Here is an 18,146-nt window from a genome sequence, read left to right on the forward strand (position 1 = left end):
AGTTTAATAACATGGATACTTAGAAGAGACCCAGAAAAACTGAGTAACTCGCCAAAATGGCCAGAATCTTCACCTTAAATACCATCTTCAGCTAAAGACAAAAGGGAGTGTTGGGGCAGAGCTTTGGGACTTCAAAGGGAGGAAGGTAATTGACATGAAAATGAAAAGCAAATGTTTGGTTAAAAAATGTTTGCTGAGCCATGTGGAGACAATGCGGCAGAGAGTGGACTCTAATCTCTAATCTTTCCACCACCCAGCCTCTATTTTGCAGATATCCCTGGTGATAGCAGTACTCCGGGAAGAGGTCCTCTATCTAAATTCTTTTTAGGCAGTTAGTGGGGAAGGGCAAAATTTCTTCCTGAGTCTTTTGCGCCTTGAATGTTTTCAGCTTGAACTGATCTGCATGCCAGAGACATTTTGGGGTGGCACATTTTGGCCCCCTACAGTCTCACCTTTGAAACTTCTAGAATTGTCATAGTCCAAAAGTTGGGTTGATAGATTGCTTTATATCTCACTGAGAAAGTCTCTTAGTCCTGACAATAGGTCAGTTCAGTTACTCATTTCAGGAGGTGGTGAGGCAAGTGGGCTCTTAAAGTTAGACCTACAGGGTGAGAGCAACCAGGTATTTGATAAGAGGCATTTCTATGGAGACAAAGAAAAATAGAGGTTAATGGTCAGAGCAAATTATAAACCCAGTGTCTGAGTCCTGAGAGTTGCCAGCTGAGATTTCTAGATGTTAGGCTCCAAGCATCTTTTGCAGTTTGAAACGTCTCTTGTGATGTCATCTGGTGTTCAGGTAAACTTCCTGAGTGGCTTACAAAGAAACAGGCACAAAGATTTCCTAAACGTGGGCTATTGTGATCTCCCTTAAGTTTTTTTTTTGGCACACGAGCTTAGTTGCTCCATGGCATGTGGGATCTTCCTGGAGCTGGGATCGAACCTGTGACCTCTGCATTGGCAGGCGGATTCTTAACCACTGCGCCACCTAGGAAGCCCCAGATCTCCCTTAAGTTTATATCAAGTTGTTCAGTTACAGTTCATTGGGCTTCAAGGAAAGGACAGCTTTAGTTCTCAATGATTTCAAGTCAAAAGTGAAAGAAAAATTGAAAACGTTAGCTTGGAGAGTTGTAGCCAAATATTTGAGGAAACTAGAAGAATTCAAGATCCAGTCCAGTTTACAGGGAGAAAACAAAACCTCAAAGGTGATCTAATATCCATAAGTGTATATTATAGTTTCTATTGAAACAGAATTTTTTTCTCACTCTCTAAAATCACTTTCATCTTTACCAAAGATAGCCAAATTAAGACTAATTTGTTTGTAAAATAAATTTAATTTTATTAAACTTGGCCTGATTATTTACATAAGTCCAGGCCTTTTAAAATATGCTCTGCTGGAACTTTTCCTAAGGAATCACCAGATTGAACTTTTAATTGCCTCTCGAGGCCAGGAAGCCACACCAAGGACATAACATTAGATTCACCTGTAATACCTATGCATTTGGGTGAATTTTTCTCTCCTTGAGGCTCCCAAAGTTATCTTGAGGTTCTTGCGCCTGCCAGGAAGGAACCTTCCTTACTCACCTGGTAAAGCTGCTGGGAACCCTGAAGGCAAGGTACCAGGTTGTTTTTCCAAGGGGCTTTATGGCTCCATGAAGGCAACCTTAGCTCTTTAAAGCTCTCTGGTCACATCTAATTCTATGTATGTCTCTCTCAAATATGACAATGCAGCCAAAGCCCTGGTAATAAAACCAATGTTTCTAATTGTATCATGTTATAAGGAGAACAGATTCTTATTGAACTTATACAAATAACTCTATTGCGATGAAAATGAGAATACTCACTGAGTTTCCAAATTTTAGAGACTCAGCTAGGGAGAAAAAAGATGATCATTTCATTTTTGTTAAGCAATGGTAAACTATTATACCACTATTTTTTTGATTGGCGAACTTATGAATGCTTATCATAATTTCTAAAAACATACATTTCCTCATAACGTAATGCTTTTTTTCAATGTAGTACAAGACTTTTTTTAAATTAATTTTTATTGGAATATAGTTGCTTTACAATATTGTGTTAGTTTCTACCATACAGCAAAATGAATCAGCTACAGGGTTGAGGGGGCAGGTGGCAAAGGGGAAGCTGGGATGAAGTGAGAGAGTAGCGTAGACATATATACACTCCCAACTGTAAAATAGATAGCTAGTGGGAAGTTGCTGTATAACAAAGGGAGATCAACTCGATGATGGCTGATGCCTTAGAGGGCCAGGACAGGGAGGGTGGCGGGGGGAGTCGTGGGAGGGAGGGGATATGGGGATATGTGTATAAATACAGCTGATTCACTTTGGTGTACCTCAAAAGCTGGTACGAGAGTGTAAAGCAATTATATTCCAATAAAGAGCTTAAAAAAAATGAATCAGCTATACATATACATACATCCCCTCCCTTTTGGACTTTGTTCCCATCCAGGTCCCCAGAGAGCATTAAGTAGAGTTCCCTGTGCTATACAGCATGTTCTCATTAGTTATCTATTTTATACATAGTATCAATAGTGTATACGAGTCAATCCCAACCTCCCAATTCCTCTCACCTCCCCCTTTCCCCCTTGGTATCCATACATTTGTTTTCAAAAATATGGAACACTTCACGAATTTGCGTGTCATCCTTGCGCAGGGGCCATACTAATCTTCTCTGTATCGTTCCAATTTTAGTATATGTGCTGCCAAATGAGCACAAGACATGTTTTTATTTTTTATTTTTATTTATTTTTAACATAAATTTATTATTATTTTTTTGGCTGTGTTGGGTCTTCGTTGCTGTGGGCGGACTTTCTCTAGTTGCGGCGAGCGGGGGCTACTCTTCATTGCGGTGCGCGGGCCTCTCAGTGCAGTGACTTCTCTTGTTGCGGAGCACAGGCTCTAGGCACATGGGCTCAGTAGCTGTGGCTCACCGGCTCTAGAGCACAGGCTCAGTAACTGTGGCGCAGGGCTTAGTTGCTCTGCAGCATGTGGGATCTTCCCAGACCAGGGATCAAACCCATGTCCCCTGCATTGGCAGGCAGATTCTTAACTACTGCGCCACCAGGGAGGTCCCAAGACACGTTTTTAATAAATGCAAACGTCTATAGTTTTTCTGTGATAAGACAGAAGTAGGTAGATTCATTTAGCAGTTAATGTTTCAGTATTTTATCTTGTTTGGAAGTGATTTAGACATACAGTGAATCCCCATCATTTAACTTAGCAAAACTCCAAAGTTTTACATTACTAAAAGATTTGGAGAAACCATTTTTTAAGTAGACATACCATGAAACACAAATTATTAATGAGTTCATCTAAAAACTCTTATCCCATTTACATTTATTTAATTTACTTGTTTCCAACAATTAATGTTTAGATTTCCCATGAAAACTTCCTGAGACATTAGACAAAGTCAACCATCAACTCAAGCTATTTTTCTTGCTGACCAATTTTGTAACAGAGATAACACGATCATATTTGACTTTTAGTAAACCTAGGTACAGTAAAAGCATACTTAATGTTGATCACTCTAAAGACGTTTGTATTAATTAAACCAACAAACATAAACTTGCTTTAATACTGAATATTTTCCCAGATCACATGAAGCTGAAATTCATTTGGGTTAGTTTCTATTATATTTCTGAGAATTTATAAGTGCTTAATTTTCTTTAAGCCAACTAAACAGAGCTCTTTTACAAGTTACTTTTGGCAATACCACTTGGAGGTAGAAAATACCACACATCTATAACACGTCTATAAACATATACAAACACAAACAGACACAGAGACCCCAGAGTCACATTTCAAATTTTCAGCCATGAATTGTGTACAATAATACAAAATCCACCAAATTTGGTTTCTAGCAGATGGAACAAATCAGGGTCACCTGTTCAAATGGATTTCCAAGTGGAAAAAAAAAGAAATTGCAAATCTGTCAATCACCATATTGAGCTCCTACATTGAGTGGAGGTGAGGCATTATTTATACAGAGTCTTGGAAGAGATTAAAGGCTAGTGAAAAGATGGGTGTACAAACAAATAATTACTATAAATGTGATGACAAAAGTATGTACCTCACAGAGAAAGGTGCTTCAAAGTTGGGAGAGGAGTGCTAGGGAAGGCTCCCAGATTGAGCTAAGTCTGGAAAGGCAAGTAGGCAGTCTCCAGATGGGACATAGAATAGAACAGCCAGGTAGAGGGAAGAGCGTAGGGGTCAAGAAGGAAATGACTCGTTGGAAAAAAGAAAGTACTTTTGTGTGGGTGGAGCCTAGGAGGAGATAAGGAGCCTAGAGAGGAGATAAGGCAGAAGAGGTGAGCACTAGCCAGATTTTTTTTTAATTTTATTTTTTTAATTTTTATTTTTGGCTGTATTGGGTCTTTGTTGCTGCGTGCAGGCTTTCTCTAGTTATGGCAAGCGGGGCTACTCTTTGTTGCAGTGCGTGGGCTTCTTATTGTGGTGGCTTCTCTTGTTTCAGAGCATGAGCTCTAGGCACATGGGTTTCAGTAGTTGCAGCATGCAGGCTCAATAGTTGGGGTACACAGGCTTCGTTGCTCCTCGGCATGTGGGATCTTCCCGTACCAGGGCTCGAACCCGTGTCCCCTGCGTTAGCAGGCAGATTCTTAACCACTGTGCCACCAGGGAAGTTCCACAAGCCAGATCTTAAGGGATCCTACATATCATGCAAAGAAGATCAGTCTTCATCCAAGGAACCACTGAAGGATTTTGTGCAGACGAGTCACATGACTAGGTTCACATTTGAGTGAAGAAAAGACCATGACACTTGAAGCAGGGAGACGAGTCAGCCAGCTAAGCATTTTTCCAGGCCAAAGAGGTGGTGGCCCAAAATAAAAACAAAGTTACAAGGTGACAAAAACAAGAAAGAGAAGTAGAATCAGCTAGCTGTGTCGACTGACTACTAAGAGGGAGAAATCTAGTTTATCTACAAATCAAAATTAAATATGTTTCAAATGAAATATGTTTCTACTTAACTCTCTCCAGCATTTGTGATGAGCAATTAACAATGTGTACTCTATTTCTGCCTTCCACCTCCTCTCCAAATCCCCGAGATGCTGAGTGGGTCTTTGGTTGGAAGTCTTCCTCAGGGTGGTTAACCCAGGATGCTGCTCAAAAGTCTGCTCTAGAACAGAAGGGGACTGGGACCCTGGGGAAGCCTTTTATAGATGAGAATCACAACACTTTGTTCATTCAGCAAACATTTATCAGGTGCCGTGATGTGCTGGATGCTTTTCTTGGCCCTGAGAACTGGGGCGTGAAATAGCTGGAATTTTTCAAGCCTGGGTTAGAAAAGTAATGAGTAGGGCTTAAAGGGGGCTCCCCCAGGTAGCGCAGCACACTGTGTTTTGTCTCTCCTGCTTTCCCTGTGTTTTCCATTTTTCTCCTCTTCCCCACCCCAGCTCAGGAGCCATGTTTAGCTGATGCTGAAGAATTACTCAGCTCTTGGAAATTGCTGAGCTGGGTGTCCGGGCTTCTTGGCTGCAGCACTGGATGGTGATTAAGCAGAAACTTCAGGTCCGGCAACCGGCAGGGAGGGATCAGGATAAGAAGGAAGGGTAAGAGGGAGCCAGGAAGGGAAGGGAAGGGGGTGGGGCAGCCCGGGCAGGAGCTTGGCTGGAAGTGTCCAGGACGAGCTGTGTGAATCAGGAGGTCGAGAAGGTCCAGAGCATCTGTGCACCCCTTCCTCCGCTGCTTGTTTGTCCTTGGAGGAGAGAGGCCCCTCCAAAGGCTCAGCACATCTCTCCTTAGAGGGGCTTCTGAGATTTCTGAAACATTGCCAGTGCTTCAAGATGAAAAGGGCTGGGGAAGGGAAAACTTGCTGTAGTGTGGTAGGCAAGATCTGTCTCAAAGCCACACTGTGCACCTTATAGGAGCTGAAATCAAGGCTTAGTTTATATGGAAGAGCTGCTTTGATTTTGTTGTTGTTGTTGTTGCTTTGTTTCGATGTTTTTGTCTTTCACCAGTCCAGTTATTTACTCGTGCAATGATACCAACCTTTGTTGTAAGTAGGCAGAGACTTGCAACTTTATGACTCAGCTCCTGATTCCATATGAAAAATGTCTTGGCCTTACGTGAGCCAGGAAGGATTCTGGCTCTGTGTCTCCATACTCCTACTTCAGTTTCCTCCCAGGCTCTCTGAAGTCTATGAGGGGGAAAGATAGCTCAGGCTGGCCTGTGTGGGCAGAACTGGAACCTTATCTGAGCCTCAGCCTTAGAACTCAAATAGGGCTCCCGTGTATTCTTTGCCTATCAGTGCCTTCTTGCAGCCGACACTGGTTACCTCCTAGATCTGGAACTGGCTGAGGTTAGGCAGGCCAAGGGAAGCAGCTTTTCTGCAATTAGAAACACCTGCCCAATTCCTACTAAGGAGCCAGGTCCAGCCTACCACAGAGCCAAGCCTTGCCACACCCCCTGCGGCAGGCAGCGAGCTCATCCGCTGCAGGGCTTGGGCACCACCCTGAGCACTGGCCGGAGGGGCATCGCCTCACCCCTTTGCTCCAGGTCCAGAGGGAGGGAGTCAAGGGGAGCTGGCCAGAGCGTGGCAGAAGGCGGAGAAGTGCATGCCCCAGCAAAAGGTGAGACTAATAAACCGGCGCTTCTGGCAGGCCCATGACTCAGGTGAAATTTACGGTTGCTTCAGAGGGCTGGGGCGCTCCATCCCAGAAAGGTGCTTATTTTGAAGCTCTGGAGGGGAACAGGGTGTTCTGATTTCTACCAAGTGGCGTCACTAGCTTCCCTTTCAGCAGCTGTCTGCTTTAGTACATTCCATCTTTCTTTTTTCTGTCCTGGCCTTCTCTCTCTCTTCTGCTCCCCTCAAGCTCGCTCACTCTCTCTCCCTCTCTCTCCCTCCCTCTCTCTCCCTCTCTCTCCCTCTCTCTCCCTCTCTCTCCCTCGTAGTGGTGTGTATTATTCCTCCTTTTCCTTCCTCCCCACTGTTGTCTCTCAGGCTCGCTCTTTCCCCCTCTTCTTCACCATCTGTCTTTATGGACTTCAGCAAGTCTAGGCATTTTTACTGCCTGTTTTCTCTTATCTGAAACGACAAAGAGAGCCCAGGTTCTGGAAATGCTAAAGGAAAATAGTCCTTTCCAAGCTGCCTCCAGCTCACTCCTGAGAGAAGAATGAGCCAGCAATACCAAGAAATCCAAATGCAGTTCCTGGAGCTGGAGGGAAATGTGATGGTGACATTGATAAGGGACCAGAGGAGGGGACACAAGGCAGAAAAGCAAGTCAGCTTGTGGGAAACTATTTTTCAAAGCCCTGGGGGATGAGGAACACAACACTCCTGGTTTCTGAGGGGCAGCCATCCTAGTCTTCCCCTTTTTCACACTAGCATCTGCTGCCCAGAAAGCAATCTGGCCAGCATCTTCAGATGACAGACTCAGAGCCCCTAGTGGAACTGTCAGCAGTGACCGTGGGTACCACTGACAGGAGCAAGGGAGAGAGAGAACATTGGAATGGGAGCAGGGAAAGAAGAGCAATGTGCGTGTGATACAAGACAGGCTGGTGAGGTGGCAGAATAAGCAACCAGGAATTGGGGGGTGGGGGGGGCCCAAGGGTCTTACTTCACTCCCATATAAGATGAGGTTCTGGGTCTCTCTGACTGCCCACGAGGCTGGAAACATGCCTCTGGGTGGCAGAGTGCAGACCTCTCCCTCTAGTACCAAGAGCTGTCTACAAGTGAGCCCCAACCAGGTCATTCTTCTCAGTACTGTTCTTATAATAATGAATCCAGCCCCCTATACAAATGGCCCCTTCCTTTCACCCATCAGACCAGACCAGTGTGGTTCATGGAGCAGAAACTGACTTGGCAAAAGGAATGAGTTTGGTGTGGGGGTCCATGTGGGAAAGTGTTCATTGGCCCTCTGATGAAGACACAAAGTGACCCTTTGCCAGCCTAGCTCACCAAGAGGCCAAAGTCTTGTATACAGAAGCAAGGGAGGACCTCAAGACAGCCATCCAGTGGTCACTGGAGGATAGCCTGTGCTTTGTGAACTTTCTTGGGGGAAGGAGGAGCAGCCATGATATGTACTCTCCCCCCAACTCTGTCTAGCATCACCGGTATTTGCCCGTCCTGCTCCATGGGGCTGTCCCACGAATGTAAAAACCCTGACATTTACTTCCTAGAGAAACACAATGGCTCCTGTACACACTCAGTATTTTCTGACTAGGTTTGTCCACCTATCCATCCTCTATTCAGTAAGCATTAGCACCTGCTGTGTGCCAGACAGTTACAGGATCTTAAGATCAGCCTGGCCAGCAGAGTGTTGTTAATGGCTGTGTCTGCACTGCTGGCTGCAGAAGAATAGGGAAGTTCCATTCTTCTCTGGGCCTGATGCGTACAGCAGCCACAGCAACAACAGCAGTCCTTGCTTTCCGTAGGGCATTCCTTCCTGCAGAATGGGTGGTGCAACTTTCTTGTGGAGACCAAGACACAGGGGCGAGGCTGAACATCTGGGTTCCCGGTTCAGTGATTTGACCTGTGCTTACCAGCCCCATAGGGCCCTAATCCACCTTTGTGCCCACACTTCCAGACAGCTTGGATTGAAGGACCCCACAGCAGGCAGTTTGTGGATGAATATCCTCCTGAGAAAGAGGTTGAAACAGATGAGAAATTGAGGCAAAGGGTCAGGGACAGAGGAGAAAGTAAGAAGGGAGAAGCAATGCAGCAGAGCAAGCTAGGTCCTGATGTGTGATATGGTGTCTCCAAGACCCTCCAAATCATCCCCTTTCCCACCCACTCTGCTTTGCCGCCAATTGTCAGCATTATCCTGAGCAAATCGTGCCCTCTTTCTGAGTTCTAGTTTCTTAGCTTCTGAACAATAAGAAGAACCATTTAACATTTTATAGAGCCATACTCAGGTTACAGAGCATCCTCTTGGGATTAAAATGGACCACACTTCTATTTTACAGAGAGGGAAGGGAGGTTCAAGACTCAAGATTCTCTGGACTGGCTTGTCCAGAGAGTTAGTGACCACACCAGCAAGGGCATCGTGGCCACTGGGCTCTTCAAGTTCTAAGTTGTCTGGTTCTTAGTCCGCCCAGGCTGCCAGGTCCCTCCAAGGGAGCTCTCTCTGCCTCCATCCCTCCAGATCTGCTCAACCCCACCCCCACTGTTACCATTTCACTCCTTGCACAAGCTGCTTTGAGCTCTACTTGCTTGGTGTGCACTTGGGAAAGACGCCAGAAACCCACGTGGTCCTCTACGGGCCAGGTGTTGCTGGATAGAGCTGAGGGGAAGAGTGACGGAGTCACAGCCCTGGCTCTGTGATGGTTGTAGGGACTTAAGACCAGCCCCACAATCCCCTAATCCATCCTTAAAATTTTCTGAAGGAAGATTGACTTCTTTGTGTTAATGATTCACTGATTTTTTTTTCGATGTTCTGTTTCAAAATGGACTAGAGAGATTGATTTTAAATTGACTCTTTTACCGATACTCTGTAATGATTTAATTTAAGGTAAAACTCCCCCCCAAGTGTTGTTCCTATTCTTCCCTCCCAATATTTGTAATCCTTGGAGCTCGCGCTCCTCACCTCCACCTGAGTCAGGCGGGGTGGACGCCACCTGGGGAAGCCGCAGAGCGCTGGGTGTCATCCACGACAAGATCGCACACAGTGGGGCCACACTTTACCCTCTCCTGGGAGGAATGACTCAGGCTCTGAACTCCTGAGTTCGTTCATCTCTTCGCTCCACTGTGACGCCTTTTTATGGCCTTTGATTGTAGCCTCTGGTCCATAAAGTTAGGAGACCAAGAAAACTCTGGGGGCAGAGAACAAAGGACTCTTGTCTGTGAACATCGAGACACTCCACGTGCCTCGAAAGAGGTTTGTAACTCTTGGGCCTGTGTGTCTGTGCAGCTGGGTTGCATACATGGGCCTGCAGTTATACGGACTATGCAGGAGACTGGAGCAGAAGCCAGGATTAGATGAAGGAGGGGTATGGGGAGTCTTTTGCCCTGGATTTTTCTGAGAGGAAAAGCACAGCTAGAGTTACCCTAGGGCGCACCTGTTTACTACTGTATTGAGTTACCGAGGGGAGGAAGAGGAGACAGTGACACTCTAGCTATAGGATCCGGGTGTGTGGAAGAGTTGGGATGCTGTCATGTGGTGCATGTGATGTGGAAATTCGCCCACCAGGTCAGCACATTGGTGACCTCACTTTTGCTGCCTGCTCCCAGAGCTCTTCCCTCCACATGGTGTCCTCCTGCAAGGCCTGTGCCAGGCACTCCTTTGGGGTCCTGGTGTGTGCTGCCTGGTGGCCTCCTCTTGAAGGGTACACCCCCTGCTTTCTGGTCTTTCCGTGTGGTGTCTGGCCCTGTTTCCTATTGCTGCTGTAACAAATTACCATAAACTTAATGGCCTAAAATTACACGGATATATCACTTTACAGTTCTGGAGGTCAGAAGTCCTAATCTCAAGGTGTCAACAAGGCTATATCCCTTGTGGAGGCTCTGGGGAGAATCGTTTCCTTGCCTTTCCCAGCTTCTAGAGGCCCTCTGTATTCTTTGGCTCATGGCCCTTTTTTCCATCTTCAATGCCAGCAGCACAGCATCTTCAAATCTCTCCCTCACGCTCTCTTTTTTTCTTTTTTTCTAATTGAAGTACAGTTAATTTACAATGTTGTGTTAGTTTCTAGTGTACAGCAAAGTGATTCAGTTATATATATTCTTTTTTGGGTTCTTTCCATTATAGTTTATTGCAAGATATTGATACAGGTCCTTGTGCTATGCAGGACCTTGTTGTTTATTTTATATATAGTAGTGTGTATCTGCTAATCCCAAACTCCTAATTTATCCTTCTTCCCCTCCTTTCCCCTGTGGTAACCATAAATTTGTTTTCTATAAAAATATGGAACACCTCACGAATTTGTGTGTCATCCTTGCACAGGGGCCGTACTAATCTCTGTGTCATTCCAATTTTAGTATATGTGCTGCTGAAAAGAGCACTCAGATCTCTCGTTCTATCTCTGACTTCTGTTTTCCATTATCACATCTCCTTTTGTAACTCTGGCCTTCCTGCCTCCCTGTTATAAACATTCTTGTGATGACATTGGGCCCACTCAGATAATCCAGGATAATCTCCCCACCTAAAGACCCTTAATCACATTTGTGAAATTCCTTTTGTAAGGTAACATTCACAAGATGAGGATGTTAACATCTTTGGAATGGTGATTATTCTGCCTGCCACAGGCCCCATGAGTTCTGGTGTCATTGTCAGGCGGAGAAGTGAAGGAGAGGCTTCGTGACTCTCTGGGGATCGGAGCTGACCCGGGGTGAGGGGTACCTTCTCTCAGGGAGCAGGAGCTTACCCAGCCTCTTCGCAGTGGACGTGTCCCAGGTCAGCCCCAGGATCTGCACTGTCATGGGTCTGACAAGGGCTCTGAATCTCTGCCAGCTCTGCAGCTTTCCCAGAGCAGGCAGCGTTGAGCCCACTGCTCGTACTTGGCAGTTGCTAGGCCCTGGGCTCTGGGCTGGGTACGAGCTTTCTGGGTTCCGAGTCCCCTCCTCCTGCCTGCCTCATTTTTTTGTCTCCCATTTTTCACCTTGACATTAAGCTTTTCACACTGGGCAGGTTAAGTAACCAACCTCTGACGTCGGCATCTTCTTGAAGTCTTACCTTCTGGATAGCCTTTTCACCACCGCCACTGCCTTTTTTAAGCCAGGAATCAGAAAGGAAACAAAAGAAAAAGAGAGGAGAAAATGCCCAAGAAATACAGAGAAGTCTGGGGTTCCATGGGGCCCTCTAGAGAATCAGCAACCACCCCCACAGCCAGATTACAACGGACAGGAACCAGAGTCTTATGCCTTCTAATTTATTCTGTCCACCTAGCCCCAAATTATAAAATCCTCTCTATGGCTAGGGTCTTCCCCATCTGTAAGAAGCATCTCTGATTTTCCTGGTCTGGGCTAGGGGCTCCTCATGGATGCTTGCGAGCTTCTATGAAGAGCTCTCCTGTCACCATATTGCTTTGTGATCATCTTTTAGCTCAGCCATCTCCCCTCTTACAGCGTCAACTTCCTGAGGACAGAAAGGGACTTGTGTCTTATTTATAACTCCCCCCACCAGAGAATCTAGCCCTTGTCGGCTCTTTGTAGATGATGGATGGATGGATGGATGGATGGATGGATGGATGGATGGATGAATGGATGGATGGTTGGATGGATGGTTGGATGGGTGGATGGATGGGTGGATGGGTGGATGGATGGATGGATGGGTGGATGGGTGGATGGGTGGATGGATGTGTTGCAGGAAGGGGGACCCCTTCCAGGGCTCGAGAGGGGGCTCTTGCCTAACACTCGGAGATGAATTGTCCGAGGAGACACACATGCTGACAAAGCAAGAGACTTTATTGGGAAGGGGTGTTTAGGAGAGCAGGAGGGTGAGGGAACCCAGGAGGACTGCTCTGCCACGTGGCTCGCGGTCTCGGGTTTTATGGTGATGGGATCAGTTTTCAGGTTGGTCTCTGGCCAGTCATTCTGATTTAGGGTCCTTTCTGGTGGTGCATGCATCTCTCAGCCAAGATGGATTCCAGCGAGGAGGATTCTGGGAGGTTGGTGGGACATGTGGACTGGTATCTCCTCTCTCCTTTTGACCTTTCCTATATTCTTCCTATTGGTGGTGGCTTGTTAGTTCCGTGTTCCTTACCAGGATTTCCCATCGTAAAATAACTCATGCAAATTGTTACTGTCTTTGCCTGGCCATGGTCGGCAGTTTCAGTCCGTGTTTCCCGTAACGGATGGATGGATGGATGGATGGAGAAAAAGCCTTACATCTCAAGCTGCAGTGGCCACTGGTCCCCATCTACATGTGGCTTCCCTGAGGTCACTGTATCTTAAGCATGCAGTACTCAAGATCTGGCTGGGAAGACAGACATAGCCCTCAGCAACAGAAATGGGCACTGGGTACAGACAGGTGGAGGCAGGACGCCTGAGCACGGCAGGGTCTTGGCAAGTGTTGCCCTCACTCACTGACCTTTCCTCTCGGGATGGAGGCTCGGGTTTCAGCCTGCTGTGCGGGACACTCTCCTGTGGTACCAGGAGACTGAAAGTACCCTCTTTACCCTCGGTCACACGCTGCCATCACCCAGCTGCGGGGCAGAGGGTCAGACGGGGCCTGCAGCCATTGTCTAAGGAGATTAGTGTCACAGGCAGCCTGTCTCCCCCACCCTAGTCTCAGGATTTCTCTTGTATGTATGAAAGATCCCTGAAAAGGCTAAAGGTTAAAGATTAGTCAAGGGCTGGGTTCTTGTGGGGATGGGCTCAGCCGGACAGAAGGCGCCCACAGTAAGTTAATCTGACAAATTGTCCCTTCTTCAAACATCCCCCCAGGAGCACTGTGGAGAAGTCTTTCTGGCTGCCTGGATAAGGTCCCTTTGTGTTTTCTCTCCCAGCACGTCGGGGTGGGGGGTGGGGGGTCGGGGAACACATTCCTCCTCCCGCCCTTGCCCTCTCCTCCCCTTGGTGAGGATGGTTTTCTTCTCTGCGTGATGAGATCATGATCTGGTTCCTTGTTCTGTAATCGTTACCTATCCTGAGCCGCAAGGGTTTTGTTTCCTAATCTTCCTTTCATAGATGAGTCTCCTTTATCCTTTAGTCATTATTGTTTGTATCTGAACTCCTGGGTCTCAGGGGCCGGCCTTGTACCTAGGGGCCCTGAGGAGAAGTTGAGATTACAGGCCCAGTTGCTTGGAGTGACTTAGGTTGAATTGTTACCAGGCATGTGATCCTAAAATCCTTATTGAATTGAGCAAGATAAACCCAGTGTGTATTTATCAGGACGTCTCGGTCCATCTGGTACATTTACAAAATCCCAGTTCGGGCACTTGAAATCCTGCCTCTGACAACATGTTTTGGTTCTCCTTATATGACACCATCTTGGATAAAAGCTCCTCCACTAGGAGTCAAGAGTTCCTACCCCTGAAGGAACTTCCTTATGCTTCCAGTTGCTCTTTTGACTCTGTGAAACCAACTGAGGACGTTCCTGGGGAGCTGGGGAGATTGGTGTGTGTTGTAGAATGTGTAGACTGAGGTGAGACTGGAGGACTGATGAATTGTGGCATTTTCTTTTTTCGAGTATTAAATATTTGTTGAGCACCTACTATCTGCAGGCACTAATGATATGCCCTGGGGTTACAAATATGAAAAAGTCACAGTCCTGCCCTCCTAGTCTACAAAGAGACAGAGAAAAAGAAACAGATAAGTGTAATATAAAGAAATAAGCGCCAACCTTATTAACAAAGTGGTCTGGGAGTAGAAAGGAGGGATGAACTTTGTTCCTTTTCTACAAAATGCGGCTGATACATCTTACCTGGCAGGCACCTTGTCAGGATCAGGTGACATTTGAGCTGGATCTTGAAAGATGAGGAGCTTGCCAGGTAGAAACAGCTCAGGGAGGAAGGTTACAGATGGATAATAATGTCAGGTCCTTACCTGCAGAAATGTTCTCAGAATCAACTAAGGTTGGAAAATACTTGGAAAGTAAAAGCGCAGTTTCAGGATATATCAAGGATTGATATAACTTGATCAGCTGTTCAAGTGAAGTCAGAATCCTGATGAGAGGTTTGAGAAGAAAGAGTCTCATGCTTTTACATGTATGGTTTGTACCCTTGGAGGACCAGGGGGCGTCCTGGTCATTATTTCAGGGGAAAGGGAAGCAAGCGGATTTTAAATTTTTTGCCATATTCTCAAGTACTTCATAAACACTAGGAAGCTGGGTTCCCACAGCCCCTGGGCTCCCATAAGTTGCTTAAGGAGTGCGGCAGTAAAACTGTCCTAGAGCTCAGCCAGCCCTTGGAGGTTCCATGTTGTTGGCATATCTGTGGGAGCCCTGTGACTCCTAGCCCTCCAGCCACCAAAGAAAATATAGGGATGGTGGCAAATAAGCACATGAAAACATCCTCAACAGCATTAGTCTCTAGGGAAATGCAAATCAAAACCTCAGAGAAATACCACTCCACACCCTTCAGAATGGTCAAATCTTCAGAGCCGACAATACCAAATGCTGGCAAGGTTGCAGAGCAACAGGACTGCACACTGCTGGTGGGAATGCAAAATGATATAACCACTTTGGAAAACAGTTTGACAATTTCCTATGAAGTCAAACATACGTCCCTATATGACCCAGCATCCCATTCCTGGGTATTTACTCAAAGGAAATGAAAACTCTCCTCAAAGACCCTATGATCCACTCAAAGACTTCTATGCAAATGTTTATAGCACTTTTATTTGTAATAGCCCCAAACTGGGAGCCACCCAAATGTCCATCAGCCAGTGAATAGAAAACTAATACATTATATTCCAATAAAGAGCTTAAAAAAAAAAAAAGAAAACTAATACATTCATATAATGGAGTACTACTTGACAATAAGAAGGGACTATTAATATACACAGCAACACGAATGGATCTCAAAAGCACCATGTTAAGTGAAATAAGCCAGACACAAAATGCTGTATATTGTATGATTCCATTTATGTGACATTCTGGCAAAGGCAAAACTATTGGGACAGAAATCAAATTGGTGGTTTCCAGAGGTAAGGGACAGGGACTGACCTCAAAGGAGCACCATTTACAAGAGAACTTTTTGGGGTGTTGGAAATGTTCTATGTACAAGGTGTGGTAATGATTAAACAATACATTTGTCAAATCTCATCAAACTGTACACTTAGAAAAACGAAATTTACTAAATGTAAATTGTAACTTGATAAACCTAAGTAACAAAAGATTCCCCTAAACCTTGTTGCCCTAAAATCAAGTTCAGGAAGATGACATCCAGGATCCTACCAGCTGCTCAGGGCTCCTCTTGAACACACAATGTCTTGAAAACAGAGTCTACTCTCATGCCCTGATGAGAGGCTTGATTTTTTTCCCCAAAGCCAGTGCCCACATTTCCGTGCTCACTTGTGACTGACAGCCCTGGGCAGGGCATGTTCTGACCAAGCTCTAATTTGTGGCACGTCATCCCCATTTGTAACCCAATCTACTATCCTGGCCAGAGTTTCTGGACGCTGGGGCTGAGCTTGTGTGGCATTTTTGGCTCGCGCGTTACAGTCTGATCATCAGGAGTGAGGAGCGTTTCTGCTTCTGAGCAGAGGGGTCCTGCAGCCTCCTTGTGGCCCTAAGGGTATGTTCGGGGGTCTGTCATTTCAGTGCTCCTCACGTGGGTCAACTGCTCCAGTGTGCGCTGGGCCACCCGGGTTCAAGATGTTTTCACAGCGGGGAAGCTTCTGGCCCTGGGCCTCATCATCATCATGGGAGCCGTACAGATCTGCAAAGGTGGGTGTCGCCGGGAGCTGCCACCCCGTGTGCGTGCCCACAGCTGCACGCTGTCTTTGGATGTGTGCACACCCTGAGATGTCTCACTTCCGTCCTTGAATGGCTTTTCTTCTTCACTTGCTTGACAAAGGGGACAAGAAACCATTTTCCCCAGGGGGGCGGGCGTTGGGCGCACCCCCCTGCTGTGCAGAGTTCGGTCCTCCCGTGCTGATCTCATGGCTCCAGCACAGGTAGATGAAGACTCCAGATCTCTGGAATTCTATGGCCCCTTCGTCCCAGCTTCAGGGAGGTTCTTTGTATCTTATATTTTATCTTCTCCTTATCCTAAAACGAGAGACAGAGGAGATTTTTATATGTTTCAAAATTACCCGTAATCTGTGCAAGAGAGAGCTCTACATTCCTGGGGCCTCTGCCAACATGCCCCAATGGATTTGGCCCTTTCCAAGCCCGAGTCTGTATTTGGTTTCCATGGGACCTGTGGCAGCACTAGACTCTGTCCAGTGTCACTGCCTCCTGGAGAAAGATGACAAACAGGGGGATCTCCCACCCACCCACAAGCTCTGGAGGCGGTGTTGGGTTGCCTGGATTTTGACTCCTGGCAACATAATTAAGGTTCTGCTATGTAATATGTCTAATTATTTTCATCTGTTGGATTAAATTCTTTAGCAGGTTGTACTGTTTTCAGGAATTTAGACTTAAAGAAGTCACTGGGCTGTCTTTTCAAAGATAGTGAGTCCCTCCTAATCTGGTCCCAGTGCTTTCTCCCGATCACTCTCATCTGGTTCCAAATGCTCGATTATGGATGAAGATGTAAAGTGTGGTCAGCTACTCAGTATCTTACTACAACCTTAATCAGCAGCCTTTCTTGAGGACCCAGTATGTGCAGGATACTGTGCTGAGGGCTGGGAAGACCATTGAAAAGCTCTTCGCTAAAGAATCCCTGTCTTCAGGAGATCTATTGCATGAAAGGGGAGACCAAACACATGCCTTAGGAAGAGACAGGAGGATATTGACAAAGAAAGCAGAATAAGCTTGAGCTAATAATAGCATCACAGAAGCTTATGTTTGAGTGTGTGTTGTTCTTGGTGTTTTCTGCATGAAAATGTCCAAACTTCGATATGAGGGAAGGTGGTCAGGAGACTGCTGGTGACTCCAATCCTGCATCTCCGAATCCTGGCAGGCCAGCTCCAATTTACCCTGCCCTGCCCAGTAACCTCCCCTGGGCTTTCTTTCCAAGGAACTCTGCCTTTTAAAAAAGGAACATTCAGAACTGTGCTTTGAACCTGAGCTCCCATTTGGACTCATCATTACCACGTTCTGGGGGGTCCTAGACCTGTACTTCTGTGCCCCTTTTGGCCCCACTTCTCTAATATGTGGGGCTCACCAGAGACCTGGGGCTGCCGGGCTCTGACGTGTCTCTCTGAGCAGCCTTCCACCCCTGTGTCCACAGGACAGTACTTCTGGCTGGAGCCAAAGAACGCATTTGAGAATTTCCAAGAACCGGACATCGGCCTCATCGCGCTGGCTTTTCTTCAGGGCTCCTTTGCCTATGGAGGCTGGAATTTTCTAAATTACGTGACTGAGGAGCTTGTCAATCCCTACAAGTGAGTTGCAATAGCCCAGCTCTCCCCCTCCCCCTTCAAAATCCATGGCACCTGCCACTGGAAAGAGGGAGCCACGTGTCCGGTGGCCACTTCTCCTCCCCTCAGCCCCCTTCTCGTCTATCCTGAAGAAACAGTTCATTTCCCAGGAACTTAGACCATTTGTCACCCACCCAGCCAGGAGAAAAATGATCCCGTGACTCTCCCAGAGCAGGTTAAAAGCTGAAAATGGTGCTGAGATAACACCA

General features: G+C 46.4%; 1 protein-coding gene and 2 non-coding genes across 7 annotated transcripts in view; 1 reads left to right on the forward strand and 2 right to left on the reverse strand.

Moving 5' to 3' along the window:
* Positions 1–18,146, forward strand: part of SLC7A8 (solute carrier family 7 member 8) — a 48,136-nt gene that overhangs the window by 20,062 nt on the left and 9,928 nt on the right. For 4 of the 5 annotated variants that reach the window (XM_057723112.1, XM_057723113.1, XM_057723117.1 and 1 more), the window contains 2 exons: positions 16,172–16,297; positions 17,748–17,901. In XM_057723112.1, the coding sequence (XP_057579095.1) occupies positions 16,172–16,297; positions 17,748–17,901 (280 nt within the window). Of the gene's footprint in view, positions 1–4,033; positions 5,585–16,171; positions 16,298–17,747; positions 17,902–18,146 lie in introns of those variants that run through there. The other variant, XM_057723116.1, reaches the window with a different exon arrangement.
* On the reverse strand, positions 2,626–2,731 carry LOC130847710 (U6 spliceosomal RNA). Its single transcript, XR_009052453.1, has one exon. It is a non-coding gene; the product is annotated as a U6 spliceosomal RNA (small nuclear RNA).
* On the reverse strand, positions 10,868–10,971 carry LOC130847282 (U6 spliceosomal RNA). The gene has a single exon (XR_009052062.1). It is a non-coding gene; the product is annotated as a U6 spliceosomal RNA (small nuclear RNA).

The sequence above is a fragment of the Hippopotamus amphibius genome, chromosome 2 (assembly GCF_030028045.1).
Source record: "Hippopotamus amphibius kiboko isolate mHipAmp2 chromosome 2, mHipAmp2.hap2, whole genome shotgun sequence".
Classification (NCBI taxonomy): domain Eukaryota; kingdom Metazoa; phylum Chordata; class Mammalia; order Artiodactyla; family Hippopotamidae; genus Hippopotamus; species Hippopotamus amphibius.